The following is a 21,957-nucleotide window of genomic DNA, read 5'->3' as shown; positions in this document are numbered from 1 at the left end:
AAATCCAAATTCCTCAAAGTGGAATATGGCTTCTGCCTACCTCTTCAAACTCGTTTTTAATCACATTCCCCCTCACTCTTTCTATTCCAACCACACAGGTCTCTCTGTCCCTGGAAAACACAAAGCCTGTTTCCTCCTTAGGACCTTTGCCCTGGCTCTTCTCCCTGGAACACCCATCCCCATGGTCCTTGAATGACTGGTGCCTTTTCATCATTCACCTCTCAGCTGAAATGTCAGTTCTCAGAGAGGCCCTTCCTGACCACAAAACTGAAGTGGCCACCCAGACTCTCCCTATCACATCACCTTTTACTGCCTGTGCATTGGACTCTCCTCTGGAAGACAAGAGTTGGGACCTCGTGTTTCTTCTTTACCACTACATCTGCAGGACTTAGAAGAGGTTGCCATATATTATTGAAAAAGTGAATGAACAGGTAAATGAATTCGTACCAGAGCTAGAACCAGAAGCCTGGGCTCCTGCGTCACAGTTCAGTGTTCTTCCCGCCCCCCCACTCCTCCTCACCCCCCCCCCCCCCGGCCCTGGCAAGTTGCAGCTTCACTGGTTTTTACTTTTTTTTGTTGTTTTTTGTTTTTGTTTTTAACTAAGCTCTAGGCCAAATGTGGGGCTTGAACTTATGACCCCGAGATCAAGAGTCGCATGCTGTACTGATGAGCCAGCCGGGCGCCCCTCAGCCTCACCAGTTTGACTGCTTTCTTGCTGTTCACCAGATGTCTGGCACCAGCCAGCGGCCCACTGGTTTCAGCTCCTAGTGATAAAAGAAATGGCTATAAGGGAACAGGAAGGAGAGGAAAGAGGGCATCTGAATAAATCATGAGGTACACAATCGTCCCCACAGATAATGAAGATGAAACATTCTGTTATTCATTCAACCATCCAGTAACATTTAGTAAACACTTAGTATGTACCCGGCAGTGTGCAGTTTACCGGGGATAGAAACACAAACCTGTTCTGAAGGATCTGACAGTCTGAGAAGGAGACGGTAGGCCTGTGGTGACACCTGCCATGGTGTGAGGCGCCCCAGAACAAATATCACACGTGCTGGAAATCCAGGCAGAGAGTGAGGACAGCTGCGCCGATTCGGGAAGACTGATCCCAGAGACTGGAACCTGGGAGCTGAGTCTCCAAGAGTGAATACACGTTATTGGAAACTCTTCATCTGGGTTTTCACATGAAAAGTACAGTTGTGTTTCCCCTTGATTTTAACCGACAGAAGAAAAACCACTTTGGAAGGGCAGGCAGGATGACCCTGGTAGTTGAGAGAACCACTTATAAATGAAGGCATTTTCACCAGGGGACCACTTAAAAAAAAAAAAAAAAAAGATAGGATAGTTTTCTTTTTCTATTTCTTGCCACAAAAGTCCACCAAAACAAATTCATCTTCCCCGAGGGTCTTGCAGTAAGACCCCTGAGGCAATCACCTAGATGATGAAAGATCACCCAACCAAAGAACTACTTCCCTGTAAAACCACAGGCCGTGTCCTTGAAGAAACGTGCTGTCAGGTAAAAGCCAGGTTTGGCAGCAGGGGAAAGAATGAAGGAGATCTGTGTGTATTGACAGAGAAAGAGCTACGTTATTACATGAAAACAGGCAAGTTTCAGGCCCCTGGATATTATTGTTGGGATCTGTGTAGGAATTTCTGGAAGAATAAATGCAAACACAACGGTTATCTCTGAGGTGTGGGATTATGAGGCACTTACAGTGTGAGGCCTGCGTTTTGGTATTATTTTAATTGCTTACAACAGATGTGTGTGCTATTCTGGAATTCAACAATGAAGATTCATTTAGAGCACAGGTCTGGTTTGTTTTACGATGCTTCTTAAAAACTTGTGCTTGGCTCTACATTCCAGAAACATGCAAAGAGAGGATTGCCCGAAATGATATCATTTGCCGACATTTACGGGAAAAAATAAACTGAGACTCAGAAAGATAACTGTGCTGTTTCTCGCGCTACGACTCCTAGACCAGTACGCTCAGCTCCACAGTTCTTGATTCAAGCTGCGGAATAAATGATAAAAATATGTTGATCTCCAACTTAACACATTTTGGAAACTTTAGCACCATTGCTTTGTGGAAAACTGTGTGACTCTTTAGGGTAAAGGAAAATAACTCTTTTTATGAGGTTATCAGAGACTAATTGTGTATTTCTTCAATGACAGGCACTTCCTGGTGACAGATGTGATATAAGTAAAGAAGACACAGACATTTACAGGCTAGTAGTATCCCAGAAAAAACAATTCAAATAGAAGTCTCTTGACTATTACCTCTAATTCTGTTTGCAGATCTTAGAATACTCGGTAAAGTCTTTGCATAGATAGATCCCTTCCATTCAATGTATTGATTGCTTACTGATGACGTGTTCTAGCACTGGGGGTACAGCAGTGAGTCGACGAGACAAATTCTCTGCACTTGTGGAGCTTATCTGCTAGTGGGGAAAACACAACAAGCAAAACATACATAAAATGAAGGGTATCATTTCAGGTAAAAGTATAATACAGCAGGTAAAGTGGTAGTGACACAAGTACTATTTTTGAAAGGTCAGGAAGACCTTTAAAGGAAGTGATATTTGAGCGAGGGCACGGAGGAGGGAGAGAGGGAGAGAGACTGCAGAGATCTTAGGGAAAGCCTTAGAGGATCCCAGCAAGTCAGGGCCTGAACGGAAATCCTAATTTCTCCTTTTTCTGAAAAGGTAAAGAACATCCCAAAGAACAAGCTCTGGTATGTGAAAGATTCACTTTTGTTACTGTTGTTGTTTTTTTTTAATCTTTATTTATTTTTGAGAGAGAGAAAGGGCTAGCAGGGGAGGAGCAGAGAGAGGGGGGACAGAGGATCAGAAGCAGGCTCTGTGCTGACCGCAGAGAGCCCTATATGGGACTCGAACTCATGAACCGTGAGATCATGACCTGAGCTGAAGTTGGATGCTCAACAGACTGAGCCACCCAGGCGCCCCATGGTTATTGTTTTAATGTTCATAAGGCCTAGTGCTATAAATTTCTCTCTATTGCTTAGAAACTGGAGAATGCATTTTATTCAGGAATCTGTCTACCACAAAGTTACTCTCTTCTCTACAGGCCCCTAGAAGCCTCCTGCCTTATCACAAAGGCACGGAATCCAAGTCCTAAGATTCAAAACTGCTCATTCCACAGAGAGAAATGGGGCCCAGCCCAAAGTGTCTCTGTGAAATGAGCAACATTAAATCCACTCTCACCCCAGGCAGGGAGAGGCCGCCTAGATGGTGAAGCTGGGAGGCTCCCGAATCACGAATCACGAAAGGTCTGGCATTCTCAGCTTTTAGCCCCAGCCCCTTCAGAACCGGTATCTCCCCTATTCACCCAACTTTGGTGGAGACAGAAATTACAGCCTCTGAGTCACCATGGGGAGACTGAGCCTCAGAGAAGTGGATGGCTTGTCCAGGATCACACAAAAAGCCATCTCTAATTCTTACCCTTCACTCTCTAGCCTGAGTCACATTCCAGGCCAGGGACCACATGGGGTGCCCCATTTCAGGAAATGAGGTTGTTGATTTTTCATTTACACAAAAATGAAAAATAAATACCAGATGCTTGAAAACATGTTGCAGCTCATCTTACTGGAACTTTAAAGTGCATTCTGACTGAGAAAATTAAATTCGAAAATCCACACAGCAAAAAAGATGTTTTGAATGAAATGCACTTTGTCTTTCCCTCTCTCACATACACACAGTATCTCATTGTTTCTTTTTCAGGGAGCAGCTGTGAAGGAAATTGGGGGAGGGAGATGGACAAAACATCCCATCTTTGTGTTTCATACAGAACTAAGCTTTTAGGCCAGCCTTCCCGACCCGGAGTGGGTGTGGCATGCGTTGAAATTAAACGTCAGTGACCGAATGAAGCTTATAAAATAGCTTGGGAGAAGCCAGTCAACAAGACCACACATCTCAAATTGGATGAGTTTGCATGTGGAAACTGCCTTCATCTTGACGGAAAAGGTATGTACTGTGGTTTTCATTTTCGCTTTTGTTAAAAAGTGCTTAGAGACAGGCTTGGCTTTTACTTTCCCCCTTTCAGCTAAAAATAATTACAGCCACGATTGAGGGCTTGTGCCAGTCGCTCTGCAAAATTGTTCTCATTTTTCCTCAGACCACCTTACAAGATAGAACCTCATTAGTGCCATTTTTCAGACGAGGAAACTGAGGTTCAGATATCCTAAGCAATAGGCCAACAAATGGCAGAACTGGGGTGCCAACCCAACGTTGACCTACCTCAATGTCTTGTGCTTGCACTATGCATTCTCTTCTGTGCAAGCAGACAACGAGAACATTTTCCATAACCAATACTGTACCAGATGAATTCTCAAGGAGTTGTCGTCCAACTGTGTATTACAATAAAATTTACCAAAAAGTGAGCTGTAATTCATTCTGTGAATCGGAAAACACATTTGACAATATGGCACAAAAATATTTTCTTAAGAAGACATATTTTCTTGTTAGAGTCAATAGCTAAATGGGTTCTTTAGACGGCTTGGCTTGTGGAAATGCATTTTGTTTTATCATGTGAAATCTAAAAATCTAGTCGTCAACGTCCTGCAGCTTTTTCAGAGCAGGTACCTTGCCCGCACTAACACGCAGGTGTTGGGAGAGCAGGCTCCTAAGAGACCTGGCGTTAAGTTCTGGCTTCACACCTTATCAGGAAGTAACCCCTGGGAAATTAACATCATTGAGTACACAGAGAATGTCATAGCAGTAGCCTTCTAGATAGGATGTTATGGAGATCCAGTGTGTGGCACATGTGAAAAACTGAGACCCGGGCTTCTCCATGGGGAAGTTCAGTGAGTATGAGTACCAGCTCATAGAGTCTGTGCTGGCCCAGGGCGGATGCACAATAACCTTGGTAGAATTATTATTAAATAATTTAATATTCAGTTAAAATAATATTTAAATTCTGTTTATTTTTAAAATATTTAAACTCCCCTCATTAAGACAATCTTCCCATTAGTGTTAGAAGACAGAGCAAAAATATAGGTCACGCCTACCCAAGTTCACAGGTATAAGATAATAATGCGACTTACCTTTGATGCTGGATGGGGTTGAGGCCCTAGAGGGAGGGCCTCAGGCTCATCACCAAGAGGATTCTTGGCTTTGCACAAGAAAGAATTTCAGAGCAAGCCGTTTAGAGAAAGGGACAAAGATTTATTAAATATAGAAGAAAGGAGCTTTCTTACAAAGTAGTGGTCTCTCCTCCCAGTTGAGGAAGAGGACATCCCTTTGCCTCTAATAAATGGTTTTGTAATTTTTTTTTTTTAATTTGCTGGCGTGTAGGGAGGGGCTTACTCTTTAATTTTGGGTTTATCATTTTTATTGGGTGGTGAGTTTTTCCATTGTCTGGGGATTATGCAATTACCCACAGGGAGCAATTTTAAGAATGCCTGACCTTTGTGGCTTTTAGTGCTGGAGGGAATGGGATCTTGTGGTCTTCAGTGAGTTGGATCTTGTAACTCTTTTAATGACCTGCTGACTGTTAGGTTAAGAGTCAGGCTAAAACCAAAATGGCTTTACTTTGGTCAACTTGTCTCCCGAGTCTCCCTTCTCTCCTGCCTCACTCACCGTCAGAAGGTACTCAATAAGTGCTGAGTAAACTAGAACGGACGGGACGTGGAAAAGAAAGTATGGATGCCATCACCCTTTCTATCACAAAAAGTTTTAACCATAGGAATAAAACTACTGCAATAAAGAGGCATCTTTGGAAGAGATATGTAAGCAAGGCTAAGAATTAGCCTTGCTCTGAAATCCTCCTACACAGCTAAAGCACATGTTTCAGCCCATAATAGAACATTTTGTAATAAGATATTTGTCAGAGTAAGACATGGAACTGACTTTTGGTGTTAACTGTCCCATGGTGAAATGACACTCATCAGGTTACAGAGGTAGGTGTTTACAGAAAGCCACCAAAGGTGGTGCACAGAAGGAAGCATGGCTCAGGGTCACTGCAGGACGTACAGCCACAGACAGTACCTGAGTCCCGGCCCTCTGCCCCTTCTGGCACTCAGCGTGACATCTGTACTCCCAGGGGCTGAGGGACGGGGTGGAGAAAGGACCTCTTAAGTCCCGCCAGTTTGGGGGACCCTGTAGAATGTGCGTAATGTGTGACCATCCTTTGAGGTAAGATCTTCTGGGCAAGGCACTGAGCTTGAAGCCTACTGAGGCCCAAGAGTAGAGCTGCGCGGTTCTAAGAATTTCTTGGAAATGGATACAAATTTTTGTAAGTTTAGACAAATCCATCCATCGTCTCCCAAAAGATTAAAAGACAGGTGTTGTTTACGTGGTGGCAGGAGCTAATGGCAAATGGATTCTCAGAGAAGGTGCGGTCCTACCACAGACTTGGCTTGCTCGAAGGAGGCTCAGCGACCACCCCGCCCCCACCATCCCCAGCTGGCAGTTTTACTTGTTATGTAACTGTTCCTTTGAAAATGGGACGATAAAACCTCCAGAAGAAAAGCTATTGATTATTAAAGGTTATTTGGAGGTTTAACCATAATAAAGTGGTTATAATTATTCCTGTTATGACACATCCTTTTAAATGCTCAGATCTGAGAACATTTTGCTTGCGTTGATTCAGTCTTCTTTATTGCGGGAGAAAGGCAAAGAGCTAGAAATAGCTCTTGTGCAGCTACAGGCAAGGAGTCACAAGGAGGAGAATAGACTGAAGGCAAGTCAGGGAAAGAAGCAGGGAAGGGTGCCTGGGCTGAAATGCGTGTTGCCAGCTATTAGTCCTTCTCTAGTTAAATGCATATCTACGTCCCTGTCAATGCACCTTTAAAAGAAGAAAAAAAAAAAAAAAAGAAAGAAATGAACATCTCTGAGAAGTATCCCCAACAGAATGCCGAAGAGAAATTCAGGAAGCAGTTATTTGTTTCTGCTTTTCACGATAATAATAACTAGCATTTATTAAGCTAGTTCAGACTTCACCCTAAATACTCTCTCTATAGTATCTCATTTAATTCTCACCAAACTTGGTGAGGTTGGTATGATTATTACCCCCACTTAATAGACCAGGAAACTAAAGCATAAAATGTACAGTTATACTTAGCGTGTGGCAAGGTCTGCATTCAAACACAGTCAGGGTGACCCTGGGGTCCCCAGCACGCCACAGGCTATTAAGGTTTCAGGCCTACTCCTGGGTTGGTAAGCAGCCCAGCAAGATGGGGCAGGAGTGGGGGGGGGTGTAGATCAGGGAGGCACTTCTCTTATGAATCTCATAAGATACTAAACGTGCATGGTTTGTGCTCATTTTTTTCTCTTGCATGGTTCACTTGACCGCTTCGACCTCCCCCTCGGCCTATCCCCACCCCACATTGTTTCTGTTCATCAACAAGTATGGACTGTGCCTGACACTGCCAGGTTCTGTGGGCTCCCATCCTTGAAAAATGCATAATGGAGGGGGAGCAGTTGCAAAATAAATCCATCGAGCTCTAACACCAGGCAGAGCGTGCTGTAATGGAGGTACAAAGGTCGGGAGATGCTCCCAGGGGTGGAAGGCCTCACAGCAGGGTTGATGATGACGATTCAGGTGGCTCTGCAGGGTGACCGTTCAAAAGGGCTCAGGGGAAGGTCCCCAGATAGGTCCCCAGAAATGTTCCCCTGGTGACTGCGTGTCCTCAGGGGGCTCAGAACAACTCTAGCTTCTTTGTTTCTCCTGACCCCAGGTTCCATCCAGGGCCCCAAGATGATGACGGCGCTGCTGCTCTTTTCTGCTCTGGCCAGCCTCTTCAGTGCCGCAGACGGACAAGCCTTTCACCTTGGGAAATGCCCGACTCCTCCGGTGCAGGAGAATTTTGACGTGCACAAGGTGTGGCAAAAGTCTCAACTCCCGTTTGTTTTGCCTCCCATTTGAATAAGCATCCTCTAGGATTCAGTGTTAGTTTTCTGCTTTGATTGCCACAGCAAGCCTTGGGGTAGGTACTTATCTTACTGGGGCATCCCCCAAAGCAGGCTCTGAGACAAGAACTGGGGAGCAGAGGGTTTTGGGAAGCTGATCCCAGGAAGCACTGTGGGCATGTGGGGAAACTGAGAGAAGGCAGAACGGCAATAAAAGATGACATTCCTGAACAGTAACACTGTTAACAGAAGGGTTCAGTCCTGCTGGGAATCCTCTGAGGAAATGTGTAGAATGTTCCTCAGATCGTCCCACGGAAATGATTTTCCAAAAGCGCTGCATGCACTATTGTACGTTCCCATCAGCCGTGTATATAATACCAATTTCTCCTTATCTTTGTCGACACTTGCTATTGTCATCTTTTTGGTTGTAATCATTTTTACAGGGTATGAAGGGTATCTCATCGTGGTTTTGATTTGCATTTCCCTAATGGTTAATGACGTTGAACACCTTTTCATGTGTTTATTGTCCATTTTTATATCTTCTTTGGAGAAATGTCCATTTGAGTCCTTTCCCCATTTTTAAGTTGGGTTACTTATCTTTTTAATTATTGAGCTCTGAGAGTTCTTTATATGTTCTAGATACAAGTCTCTTATCAGATACATGATTTGAAAATATTTCCCCCCATTCTGTGGATTGCTTTTTCACTTTATTAATGTGTCTCTTGAAGCGCATAAGTTTCCAATATTAACGGAGTGCAATTTATCTATTTTTCTCCTTTCTTGCTTATACTTTTGGTATCTAAAACACCATTGCCTAATGCAAGGTTATGATTTTTATTTCTATATTTTCTTATAAGAGATTTATAGTTTTAATCCTTACATTTAATTTTATGCTCCATTTTGAGTTAAGCTTTTTATATAGTGTGATATAGAAGTCCAACTTTATTATTTTGCCAGTGGATATTCAGTTGCCCAGAACTATTTGCTGAGAAGACTATTCTTTCCCCATCGAACAGTCTTGGCATCCTTGTTGAAAATCAATTGGACATTTATGTAACAGCTTATTTTTAGACTCTCAATTCTATTTTATTGTTTTATGTGTCTATCTTTATGCCAGTGCTATACAGTATTGATTACTATAGCTTTGTAGTAAGTTTTGAAATTAGAATATATGACGCCTCCGACTTTATTCTCTGGCTATTCTAAGTCCTTTGCATTTCCATATGAATTTTAGGATCTGTTTGTCAATTTAGTGAAGAAGCAGAGTTTCGTTTTGTGTTGTTGTTGTTGTTGTTGTTGTTGTTGTTGTTTTAATAGAGAATGCATTGAATCTAGATCTATCTGGAGAATATTGTCATCTTAACAATTTTAAGCCTCCCAATCCCTGAACATAGGTTATCTTTCCATTTAATTTCTTATTTATTTAGGTCTTATTAAATTTCTTTCAACAATATTTCGTAGTTTTCAGAGTATAAGTTTTGTGTTTCTTTGGTTAAATACTTATTACTAAGTATTTTATTCTTTTGATGCTATTGTAAATGGAATTTTCATAATTTACAGAGTGTTCATTTTAAGTGTAGAAAGCCATTTGGTTTCTGTATATTGATCTTGTATCCCTTAACCTTGCTAGCTTCATTTATTAGTTCTAATAGTTTGTGTGTGTGTGTGGATTCCTTAGGACTTTTTATACACAAAATCATGTTTTCTGGAAATAGAGATAGTTTTACCTCTTCCTTTACAGGATTCATTTTTTTTTTAATTTTATTTTTTATTTTTTAAAATTTACGGGGTGCCTGGGTGGCTCAGTCAGTTAAGCGTCCAACTTCAGCTCAGGTCATGACCTCAGTCTGTGAGTTCGAGCCCCGCGTTGGACTCTATGCTGACAGCTCGGAGCCTGGAGCCTGCTTCGGGTTCTGTGTCTCCCTCTCTCTCTCTGCCCCTCCCGTGCTCATGCTCTGTCTCTCTCTGTCTCCAAAATAAATGAAAACATTTTTAAAAATTTACATCCAAATTAGTTAGCATATAGTGCAACAATGATTTCAGGAGTAGATTCCTTAATGCCCCTTACCCATTTAGCCCATCCCCCTTCCCACAACCCCTCCAGCAACCCTCAGTTTGTTCTCCATATTTATGAGTCTCTTCTGTTTTGTCCCCCTCCCTGTTTTTATATTATTTTTGTTTCCCTTCCCTTATGGTCATCTGTTTTGTCTCTTAAAGTCCTCATATGAGTGAAGTCATAGGATTTTTGTCTTTCTCTGACTAATTTCACTTAGCATAATACCCTCGAGTTCCATCCACGTAGTTGCAAATGGCAAGATTTCATTCTTTTTGATTGCCGAGTAATACTCCATTGTATGTATATATAGCACATCTTCTTTAACCATTCATCCATCGATGGACATTTGGGCTCTTTCCACACTTTGGCTATTGTTGATAGTGCTGCTGTAAACATGGGGGTACATGTGTCCCTTCGAAGCAGCACACCTGTATCCCATGGATAAATGCCTAGTAGTGCAATTGCTGGGTGTAGAGTAGTTCTATTTTTAGTTTTTTGAGGAACCTCCATACTGTTTTCCAGAGTGGCTGCACCAGCTTGCATTCCCATACAGGATTCATTTTAAACATTGCATTCTTCTTATATGGATAGAGAAACTGGGACCCACAAACGTGAAAAGGTTTTCACAAAAATATCGTGAAATTATAAGGGAGCATGACATAAAAAGCAATCTGCCACCTTTCAGTTTCCCCTTTTCTAGAAAATCATGCTTCCTCGGTTTTAATTATGGAGCACTGAAGTCACCTTAACAATAATAGAACCATTTTAAATGCTCTGTATAAAATGGAGTGTGTTTTTGAGAATGCCTATGAAACCAACTGACCTTTATCCGTATTTTTTTGGTGCTTTCAATGAATGTTAATTTCAGTGGTTTTAATTGAAAGATATGCCTTTAATAAATGAGTGGAAATTTAGGTCACAAACGTGGGTATATATTTGAGCAAAGAGCCATGTGACCGAAGTCGTACTGCCACCTATTTGCAGTACTCTCATTTCCAATTCTCACTTTTTGAAGGTGAGTGCGTCTCTGATTTTCGTTTGTTGAGTAATACATTTTTAAATTTAAAAATACTTTCAATTAATATTTTGACTAAGTAAATATGGTCACATGGATCAAAATCCTAAAGGTGCCAGAGAACATACAACGAAGCTCTTCTCCTACCCCTTTTCCCCTCCTACCTCAGTTTCCTTCCCCAGTAGCAACCAGCAAAATCATTTTATTGTGTATCTTTTGGGAGCGAATGTATATGTTCATGAATACATACATAACTGCAGTAGGCAGAACGATGCCCTCACCCTAATGCCTGCAACCTGTGACTGTGCCACCGTACATGGAAAGGGGGGTTTGCTGATGTGATTAAAGTTATAGACTTGGAGATGGCAGGCATGGCCTGGGTTATCCAGAAAGGACCAATCTAATCTTTGAAAGCAGAGAACCTTCCCCAACTGTAGTCAGAGAGGTGTGACAATGGAACAAGAATCAGAGAGATGCAATGTGAAAAGAATTTCACCTGCATTTGCTGGCTCTGAAGATGGAGGAAGGAGTTCACAACCCAAAAAATGCGGGTGGCCTCAACAACTCGGACAAGGCAAGAAGACAGAGTCCTCTAGAGCCTGTAGGAAGGAACACAGCCTTGCCAACACCTTGATTTTAACCAAACTCACTCGATGTACAGACCTGTGAGGCCATAACTTTGGGTAGTTTTAGGCTTCTGGTAAATTGTTACAGCAGCAATAGAAAATGAACATAATAATCTTTCCCCCCATTTTTACATATACACTATTTTTCACCTAGCTCTTTTTCCATTGTATGTATCTTGGAGATAATTGCATAGGACTCCTTAAATTTTTTTTTAATGTTTATTTATTTTTGAGAGACTGAGAGAGAGAGAGAGAGAGAGAGAGAGACCAAGCATGAGCTGGGAAGGGGCAGAGAGAGAGGGAGACACAGAATCCGAAGTAGGCTCCAGGCTCCAGGCTGACAGCACAGAGCCCACAAACCGTGAGATCATGACCTGAGGTGAAGTCCGACACTCAACCGACGGAGCCACCCAGGCGCCCCGCATCTGACTCCTTTAAAAGAGGGTGTGTAACATTCCATTATATGGATGTGCCATAATTTATTTACCTAGTCCCCTACGAATGCTCAGACTCTAGTTTCCCGTATTTTGTTCTTACAATAGTACCACAACAAATAACCTCACATATGCATCATTTCTTTTTCTTATTATCCGGAGGTTACATTTCCAGAAGTGAAATTGCTTTGCTAGATATTGCCAAATTGCCCTCCACGAAGGTTGTAAATTGGAGCAATCTCCATGCAAGGTGATGCATGGAACGGTGAACATACCTTTCTCCCCCTCCCCCACAACAATGCGCACTTCTTTAGAGTTGACTCTGTACACGAAGTTATGAACTGAGACCATACCCCCCGTGGTATCAGTCTTCTAAGTCCTGATCACCTGCCAAAAGTTTTTGTGTCCACCTCCCTGTGCGAGGTCTTATGAGGAGAATGCAACCAACTCTGGAGTCCCAGTTCCCCACAGTGAATATATCTGACTTGCACACAACTCAAAGATGCCTCGTAGAGTCACAAAATGTCTGAGATGGCACCTTCCATCATCTGGACTGCTCGCTCTCTTTCACAGAGTTTAGAATTTCACATAGATTTTGGCTGGAGGGGCCACTGACAGCATATCTAAATAAAGAGCACTTTAGGAATAAAATGTGGCATTCAACCAATGCCTGCACATCCGATTCACTTACTCTCATTTGAATCAATATCTTGCTCAGTTGCTGTCAGAACAATGCAGCCCATTTTGCTTGGTTTCCCCAGGAAAGGGCTCTGCTCTAAAAGGCAACAATAGGGAAGAGTTTGCAGGTCCCCAGAGAGCCATGGGGTTTTCTCTGCTTCTTGTTACCTCTGCAGTATCTTGGACGATGGTATGAAATTGAGAAGATCCCAGTGAGCTTTGAGAAGGGAAGTTGCATCCAAGCCAACTACTCGCTAATGGAAAACGGAAACATCAAAGTGATAAACCAGGAGTTGAGGTGAGTGGCTGTGGTTTCAAAAGCAACACAGTCCTGGAGCCAGCCTGCAGAGAGTTGTCCTGGGGTGACTGGGTGTCCTTGCGATCTCGTTGAGGGGGGTGGTGCAGATGTTGCTGGGTCTGCCCTGGCTGCTCACAGCAGGTCCTAAGATGAAAGTTTTTGGCAAGCAGAATGGTGGGGATGAGAAGCCACTCATTTATTTCCATGACCATTTGCTGAGCATCTTTTTGTATTGTGGACTCCCTTGAGTGTTGTGTACTTATTATATGTTTACTCCCTAGGAGAGGCACTAGGAACTCAATGGAAATCCAAACTGCAGGGTTCCCGCTCTCATAGCAAAATAGATACTCTGGTAGCAAAGGACGAGGGGGAGGGGGCACAAGGGGGGTGGGGAGGGGGACCATCTCATCTGATCTCCAAACTAAGAACGAAGCCCTTTCTATATTATCTACTAACAGAAGACATCCAGCTCTACCTGACTCCTTCCGGGAACTGGGAGCTCATTGCCTTCCATGACAATTTATTTCATCTCCAGACAGCTTTAACTATTAGAAAACTCCTTTTCTTGTTAAGCAAGAATCAAATACATGGTCACATTCTAGGTTATGAGAACAGGATCGCCTATAGAAGTATACTTTTCTGATACTGAAATACAGATTTCTATTTGATATGAGAATTCATACTTTAGAAAGCAAACAGAAACTTTAAAAAGCCGCAGAAAGAGCTCCTACCAACCTTCTATCAACAAAGATAAGAGCAACAATAAACAATAGTAACAAATACTAAGTATTTCCTAAATGCAAGGCACTATTCTGTATGTGTATGTATATATACATGTGTGTACATATATGTACATATGTAAATGAATATATATATTTATTTAATTCCCATAACAACCCTGAGGTAGGTACTATTATCAACCCCACACTTATAGATGAGGAAACTGAGGTACAGAGAGGGAAAGTAATTTGCCCAAGGGCCACACAGCTTGTAAGCAACAAAGCTAAGATTCAAACCCAGGGAGAAGTGAAATGGGGAAGAGAACAGAAGACAAATGGAAGAAAGGCTGGGGTGAAGGACTGTCCTTCTTGTTCCCTACAGGACCTGAGAACTGTGCTCAACTCCAAGAAAACAATTATAACCCAGCATGGAAGTTACTCAGGCTCCGAGAGGCTTTGTGTGGCCATCTTGTTATCCACTAAGCTTTCTGTGAGCCAGAACACAAGTGGGTTGACTCCCTGCCTTCATAAACCATAGAAATAAAGTTAAGAATCTCAAGGGCCTCTAAAGATAAAAACAGATTATTTTAGAGTCCAGAGAAGGATTGAGATGCAGACCTCCATCTAAAGTTGCAATGACTTCATTTCAAATATTTTGTCCCATTCTATGACCAAGAGTCAGACAGTGACGTTGATCTCAAAACCCACAAGATTTTTCCACCTCTCCTTCGGAGCCGGCCAGGAGTCCTCTTTAACTGTATCTTGAGTATTAGGTTGCTCTGCCTGTAGGGTCACGTTTGTTTAAGATACAAGGGCACATGGAGAAAGGTTTGCTGGTTCAGGAGCATGATATGTCTTCTCCTTTCAGGAATACTACAGGATGGGCAGAGGCACAGCACGGAGTCTGAGCAAAGTACTCTTAGCCAGTGTCAGAGAGTTTGAGGGCAAAAGCAGCTGGCACGGGGCTGGGAGCCGAAGGGCTCAGGCTTTGGAGTTAGGCTGCCCCATTTCAAATCCTGGTTCTGCCAGTTACTAATGGTGTGATCTTAGGTTAGTTATGGTAATACTCTAGGTCTCAGTTTCCTCTCAGTAAAGTGACATTAATCATAGAACCTCCCTGCATAGGGCTTTGTGAGCATCAGATGAGGTAACACATGTAAATTGCTTAGAACAGGGTTTGGTGTGTAGTAATTATTTAATTAATACTATGTATTACTATTAATCTGCTTAGACCCTTGAAAATACAAATGTATTTTTCCCATGAACAAATTGTGCATTTACGATCAGAGACTGGTGTTTTGAAAACTGTTCTGGCCAAAACATAAATGATGATGAAAAGCAGGAAAGTCTGCCGAGAAGAGGCTGGTTTGTTGCTAAGCAACTGCATGCAGATAGAAATGGACCATCTTCCTGTTCTCCCAGCTGAGTTTCAGGTGACAGAGGAAGGGATGGTTCCCAGCCCTACTTGATGATAAACAGACTATGCATCCAGGATACATTTCTCATCCTTCCTTACCTGTTGCTTATTATCTGGTTTCTGGGACATCTGTCACCACTAACCATAGCCTACTGACTTTCTAACACACACTGTTGCTCTAACTTTTGTTCTGTGCCCCCTTGAGGACTGATGAACAGGCTCCTCCTCTGTCAGCTTCCTAGGAAGAGCACTGTGATGTGAGCGCCCTCCCCTCAGTGCCTCCGTCCCCAGGCATTTCCCCTCTCCCCCAGGTCCACAGAGTCACTGGGAGTTGCTAAAAACTGGAGCCACTCTTTCAAAACAGTGAAAGTATTTCATCCAATCGAAGACCATCACTTTTAAGACACACCACCATTTTATATACTACTAAGAAAGAAATGACACTGCGAATTTTAAGGTGGCATTTGTTGTAAGATGTGCATTTCTGCACATTTAATGTCTCTGAGAATCACTGAGATGAGGTTAATATTTCCTCACTGCCTGCTTTTACCTGGCCTATGTTGAAATCTCCCATACTCAGTCAGAAGCTTGCAGGCCTGGATAGGGGTCTCAGAGCTCAGGTGTATGGATGGCTTTATGGGTCAGATGATGTCATATGATGTCACTGAGGCCCCAAGAGCAAGGAAAGTGTGCAGATCTCCAGACTTTGAGTAATCATGTCAGTCCTTGTTTTTCCCTTTGGCCCATTCTCATTTTTAAAGAAGTAAATCTTCTTGGTGTATAGGGTTGTTTCGTTTGTGTTCCCTTCTCTTTTACTCCCTCCCTCTGCAGCCTGAGTGCAGGAAATGGCCTTGTAGGACTCAAAACACAGCACAGAAGTGTTAGGGCCTAACATATGATCCAGTCCTGGAGCATTTCAGTTATTGCTTCTTATCACCCAGGGCCATCTTCCTCCACTTGGTCTCAGAGACAGTGACAAAGGAAAGAGCCTCCCTAACCAGAAATCACAATCTTGGCCACCCTGATGCTTAGTGGCCTTTCATTGATTTTTGGCTTCCATTGAATTAAGGCGTTTTGTTTTGTTTTGTTTTGTTTTGTTTTGTTTTAACTCGTTGCAGACCGGATGGAACTGTGAATCAAATTGAAGGCGAAGCCACCCAGGCCAACCTCACAGAGCCTGCCAAGCTGGGAGTTAAGTTTTTCTGGTGTAAGTATTCACTTCTCTCAGGAGGTTTCAGGGATAGGAGATATGCAAACCAAAGGCTAGAGCCCTGGGTTGAAACACTCCTGTCACATCTGAGTGTCACCTATAGTGTGTCACCTATAGTGACTCAATGCATAATACTTTGTTGAGCACCTACTATGTGCCATGCTTGGGTCTAGGCACCAAAGATGTGATGATGAGCAAGACAGAGCTGGCCCTTGGCCCTGAGAGGCTTATATCCCATGTGGATACTGACAAGTATGCAGGCAAGTTACTGTAAAACTACCGTGTTTCAATAAAGGCAGCACAAATTGTAGCACCCGGGGAGAGCAGTAGGGCACCAGCCTAGACTAGTTTCCCAGAGGGAATGGAGGCCTGAAATATTAGTAGCCAGTAGTAGTTAGTTGTTAGTAGTGGTATTAGCAGAACAATTCACATGTGCAAAGGCTTGGACACAAGAGATGACAAGAGTGAAGGTAAGTTTGAGCCCTGGCTCTATCTGCCACTTTCTCACCACACTTTAGGGTTCCCTGAGAGATGTTTGATCACGAGCATTTGTCCTCTGAGCTCTGGCTTAACCGGGGAAAGGACACAAACAACAGAGAAAGCACCAAATTTTTAGTTTACTGTTGATATAGATACACTGCAGAAGCCAGCTCAGAAATGTGAGACTTTCTTTTACCGAGAGTGCTTCAGGGCCCCTCTCCCCACCCAAGGGGCAGACACCGCAGTCACAGCGGTAAGAAGAATCACTGTCCCCCAGCCCGCTCCCCCTTCAAGTCCCTAGAGTAGGGCAGTGAGGAAGTGCTTATTTTATAGACCAAGATAGGAATGCTGGGAGATGAAAATAATTCTTCCCGCACATGTGACCATGGGCAACTAACTTCACTTCTGCGCCCAGTATTCTAAGGGTAAATGAGATAGCACATGCTCTGTAAGCTGTAAGGGACTTTGTGCATCTCAGCCTTTCTTGTTATTTTTACAAAGAAGAACGTCAAAGTGCAGAAAAGCTAGGTGATATAGGCAAGGTCGCTAGACCATTTAGAGGCAGAGTTGGGACCAAAACGAAGGTCTCCCAAACTCTCCACTGAGGAAGGGGGGATGGGAGTGAAGGCCAAATACTATGTGCACGACCTTCACAAGGAGGCCTGTAACAGGAGCTAAAGGAGGCAGGAGCTGCTGGCAGAGGAAACAGAGGAGGAAGAGATTCACTCTGGTTGAAGGGATCAGGTGTTTGCATTGGGTCTTCCAGGATGTGGAGGAGACTACAGGAAAGGCTTTCCCAGGAGGAGGAATGGCTTGAGGAAAGGTCTGGAGAGAGAAGCCTAGAGGATGGGCGGGTACATGGAGCACGAGACAAGACTGGGAAGAGCCTCAAAAGCCATGTAATGGGTTGACGTGCCTTCCATAAGCAGTAGGAGACGGTCAGAGTTTTCAGATAATAAAGAGATGTGGAAGTTTTATTTGCTATGAGGGAATGTCTGGGTAAATGTATGCTTGAGAGCTAGACCCTGTGGGAGGAAGACGGCGTGTGAATGTGTGGCTCTGTGCAGGCGGGGCGCGTCGCCTTGGCAGGAAGAGGTTGGAAGACATATTTCCCCCAAACCACTCAGGGTTGCAGAGTTCCCAGTCCAGCTGGGAACACACAAAGCAGTGGAAATTCAAAGGTCGCAGATCTGTGATGAATACAAGCTCTCAATAGTGAGCCCGGCAGGCAGGCACCAATGGTGCTAGAAAGGTAAGTCAGGGCCCACTCAGTGTGGGCCCTGTAGCCTTGTGCAGGCTTCTGTCCAGATGTCCTCCAACTGTCCTTCTGTTTTCATACTTGAAAACAGGTAGAAAGTCAGAGGTAGGAGGGACCTCAGTGGGTGGTCATCTGGACTAGCCCTCTTGTGTTGTCCTGATAACCAGCTGGGTCCCTGACACCCAGCCAAGTTCTAATCTCTTACACCCTGCCTCTTTTGTCCAGCTTCTCATGGTCATTCACGAGTGCTGAGATCTGGTTTGACTTAGCAAAGAGAGGGATTATTTTTGAGTGGAGGAGGTGGGTTGCTTGAAACCCAAGAAAGCAGATTGTGTCCAAATCTTTTGTTCTTATGGGGTCAGTTCACAGCTTTCTCCCATTTGGGCCCATTTTCCACTTAACTTTAACAAGTTGGGCTATGACATTTCCTTGGCTTGGACCTTGGCTGTGGAGGTCAAGTTCACAGAGGAAGTCTCTGGATTCAAACGGAGAAGGTAAATCCTCCCTCTCTTGTTGTAAGGACCCTTTAAGGCTAAGCTTTCAACACTGTGCAGACCTCTGTCAATGAATCTTCATGGGCCCCTTGTGAGGAGGAGTTTATAACCTGTTACCACCTGATTTACCATATTCTTGAGAGCAAAAGAACTTTCGAAGGTCACACAGAAAGAAAATAAACACACCAACATTAGCCCTTATTTCCTTTCTCAGACAGGTTCTAGAGGAAATTGGGAAGTACAGACTTGGAAAGCCTGGGGGCCCCTGACCTTGCCATCTTAACTCCACTTAGCTAAGTGGTGCCTACTGGTGCTAAGTGCAGCCTGTTAGTCTAAGAGGTCTGGCAAAACACCCCATTACTGTGGCTTTCTGCAGAGTGGTGCCTACTGGTGCTAAGTGCAGCCTGTTAGTCTAAGAGGTCTGGCAAAACACCCCATTACTGTGGCTTTCTGCAGACTGATGCGTTATCAGGGAAGAAGGATCCAGAAGGATGGCTCTAAGCTTTGGCTGCACATTAGAATCATGGGGGAGCCTTCAAGAGTACCAACCACCTCCACATCAGTCTGGAGAAACATGGCCTAGTATTTGTCAAAGTTCCCATAAGATTCCCACATAAAGCCAGAATTAAGAACCACTACTCTTGGGGTGCCTGGGTGGCCCAGTTGGTTAAGTGTCCGACTTCAGCTCAGGTCATGATCTCACGGTTCATGGGTTGGAGTCCCATATCGGGCTCTGTACTGACAGTTCAGAGCGTGGAACTTGCTTCAGATTCTGTCTCCCTCTTTCTGCCCCTCTCTTGCTTACTCTCTTTGTCTCTCTCTCTCTCAAAAAAAAATAAACATTTAAAAAAAAAATTGGGGGGACACCCAGGTGGCTTAGTCGGTTGAGTGTCCGACTTCGGCCCAGGTCATGATCTCACAGTTTTTGAGTTCGAGCCCCATGTCAGGCTCTGTGCTGACAGCCCAGAGCCTGGAGCCTGCTTCAGATTCTATGTCTCCCTCTCTGTCTGCCCCACCCCCACTCATGCTCTGTCTCTCTCTGTCTTCAAAATAAATGAAACATTAAAAAAAAATTTTTTTTTAATTTTTTTTAAGTTCTACTACAGTAGAAGAACTAGGATCCTGGCTTCCAGGGTCCTGGAGATGAAGGTTCCTCTTGTCCTGGTCCCTCTTAATACTGCTCTCCTCTGGTTCTCAGTGATGCCATCTGCTCCATACTGGGTCCTGGCCACCGACTATGAGAACTACGCCCTCGTGTACTCCTGTACCACAATCGTCTGGCTTTTTCACATGGATCATGTTTGGATCTTGGGAAGAAACCCTTATCTCCCTCCAGAAACAGTGACCTATCTAAAAGATATCTTGACTTCTAATGAAATTGACATAGAAAAAATGACTATCACAGATCAGGTGAACTGCCCTGAGCCACTGTAAGAGGCTCTAAAGGGAACCTGCCTTCACTCAATGTTACTTCTTTTGCTTTGCTTCCCCCCACCCCACCCTTCATAAAGACAAACCAACCACGGCAACATTGCAAACACCAGAGGGGAAATTTGAAAGCAGAAGCCTGTGGAGAGAAAGTCAAGCAACGCTGGCCCAAACACTTAGCCATGTACCATGTTACCTTGCCAGTCTAATAATAAACTTGTTGCTGACCTGCTGTGCTCACAGTAGATTCTGAATTGCTTATTGTGGGTTTTCAATTATACGCTTATGTTTGGAGATCCATGAACAGTTCTGTTGAAAGAAACAAAGCACTGTACAGTTTAAGTTTAAAGAGAACAATCCTGTTTCTGGAAAGAGAAAGCAGACCGCAAAGGCCTATTATGGGTGATCTGAGTCCAGGTGCCACATCCTACAGTAGACACTCCTTTTTTTTTTTTTTTTTTTAACATTCATTCCTGGGAGAGAGAGAGAAAGAGAGACAGAACATGAGCGGGGGAGGGGCAGAGAGAGAGAGGGAGACACAGAATCTGAGGCAGGCTCCAGGCTCTGAGCTGTCAGCACAGAGCCTGATGCAGGGCTCGAACTCACAGACCATGGACCACGAGATCATGACCTGAGCTGAAGTCGGACACTTAACCGACTGAGCCACCCAGGTGCCCCCAGTAGGCACTCCTTTAGGGGGAATCATTTGGGTTTTCTGAGTCTCTGACAGGCAGTTTCTCTGAAGTATTTACTTTCTCATCAGGAGGTCTTCAGAGTCAGGCTAAAGAATGGGACAATCTTGGTGTCTGTGCAGGAGAGAATCTATAAGGGAGAAGACTATGGGGATTTTTTTTTTTTTTTTTTTTTTTTTTTTTTTAGAAAATCAACTTTTTTTGGGTCTCTCATTCAACGGATATTTACCGAGGCCCAACTGCATTCTGGGCATTGAAAAATCTAGAACCCTGTCATCCTGTGGAAGCTTACAGTCTAGCAAGAGAGACTGACAAGTAAAGATGCAAGTATAATCCAAGCTGAGGAGTGCAGCCCCACCTCTGGGTGTTCCAACTTCGGACAATCAGGAACCACCTTGAGTTGTTGTTTTGTTGTTGTTGTTGCTGTTTTTTGTTTTTTGGTTTTTTTTTGTTTTGTTTTTTTTGTTTTTTTGCATTATGACTTTTAAAATCGGAAAGACCTCAGAATTATCACCCTGCAATTTCACTTAGTTCACATGGCATTTATAATCTACGAAGGCTTTGGGTAATGACTCCGAAATTAAGCCATTTGATTAGATTTTGGCTTTTTCAGCATGATCATAAAGTATGAGTTTCCTTGAGCACGTGAGACTCTTTAATGTTTTAACGGTTACAAAAATCCCAAGGATCTCATGGGGCGCCTGGGAGGCGCAGTCAGTTAAGTGTCCGACTTCAGCCAGGTCACGATCTCGCGGTCCGTGAGTTCGAGCCCCGCGTCGGGCTCTGGGCTGATGGCTCGGAGCCTGGAGCCTGTTTCCGATTCTGTGTCTCCCTCTCTCTCTGCCCCTCGCCCGTTCATGCTCTGTCTCTCTCTGTCCCAAAAATAAATAAACGTTGAAAAAAAAATTAAAAAAAAAAATCCCAAGGATCTCAATATGTACAATTTTCCTTTTGTTACATAAACGCGACCTCAAATTGTAGCTTCCGGTTCTGAAAACTACCTGGCAGAAAGGCAGGAAGGGGGCGGTAGGTACCAAAGCGGATCCTGTCTCCCAGCTCTGCCTGCTCTTGAGCCCTGTGCTATATCACGCCCCTCTTGCTGGCGCCTCTTCTCAAATACGGTTACTCCCAAGAGTGTTAACCTGCCCGTCTTTCAGCTCATGGTACAAAATAAGTTATGACTGCATTCCTCTTAACAGCAGAGGAACATCAAAGACATGAAGGTGACTACAGTTTGTCCCTTTTACAGTGTCTTGCCCAACACATAGACTCAGAGTGTGTAT

At 43.7% G+C, this 21,957-nt stretch overlaps 1 protein-coding gene across 5 annotated transcripts; it reads left to right on the top strand.

Annotated features, from left to right (window-relative positions):
* Nucleotides 1-3,783: 3,783 nt before the first annotated feature.
* On the top strand, nucleotides 3,784-20,229 carry APOD (apolipoprotein D). Of its 5 annotated transcripts, none has more exons than XM_030329598.1 (7): nucleotides 3,785-3,984; nucleotides 7,368-7,502; nucleotides 7,698-7,840; nucleotides 12,855-12,976; nucleotides 16,231-16,319; nucleotides 18,423-18,554; nucleotides 19,753-20,229. In XM_030329598.1, the coding sequence occupies exons 3-7, from the start codon at nucleotides 7,718-7,720 to the stop codon at nucleotides 19,986-19,988; spliced, it is 702 nt and encodes a 233-aa protein (XP_030185458.1). In that variant the 5' UTR covers nucleotides 3,785-3,984; nucleotides 7,368-7,502; nucleotides 7,698-7,717; the 3' UTR covers nucleotides 19,989-20,229. The 5 variants fall into 5 exon arrangements, with proteins under 5 accessions (XP_030185461.1, XP_030185458.1, XP_030185457.1 ...); XM_030329597.1 differs by having other exon boundaries at nucleotides 3,786-3,984; nucleotides 7,368-7,494; XM_030329601.1 differs by lacking the exons at nucleotides 7,368-7,502; nucleotides 19,753-20,229 and adding an exon at nucleotides 19,650-19,678 and having other exon boundaries at nucleotides 3,784-3,984.
* Nucleotides 20,230-21,957: the final 1,728 nt, after the last annotated feature.

This window comes from Lynx canadensis, chromosome C2 (assembly GCF_007474595.2).
Source record: "Lynx canadensis isolate LIC74 chromosome C2, mLynCan4.pri.v2, whole genome shotgun sequence".
NCBI lineage: Eukaryota > Metazoa > Chordata > Mammalia > Carnivora > Felidae > Lynx > Lynx canadensis.
This window is presented reverse-complemented; position numbering and strand designations above follow the sequence as displayed.

What these genes read in the sequence shown, in the direction of transcription:
- APOD (XM_030329598.1), top strand. Translation starts at nt 7,718, where the DNA reads ATGATGACGGCGCTGCTGCTCTTTTCTGCTCTGGCCAGCCTCTTCAGT. An exon ending in GTGATAAACCAGGAGTTGAG is followed by an intron (nt 12,977 to 16,230) that starts GTGAGTGGCTGT and finishes AACTCGTTGCAG; the next exon opens with ACCGGATGGAACTGTGAATC. An exon ending in TCTGGATTCAAACGGAGAAG is followed by an intron (nt 18,555 to 19,752) that starts GTAAATCCTCCC and finishes TCTGGTTCTCAG; the next exon opens with TGATGCCATCTGCTCCATAC.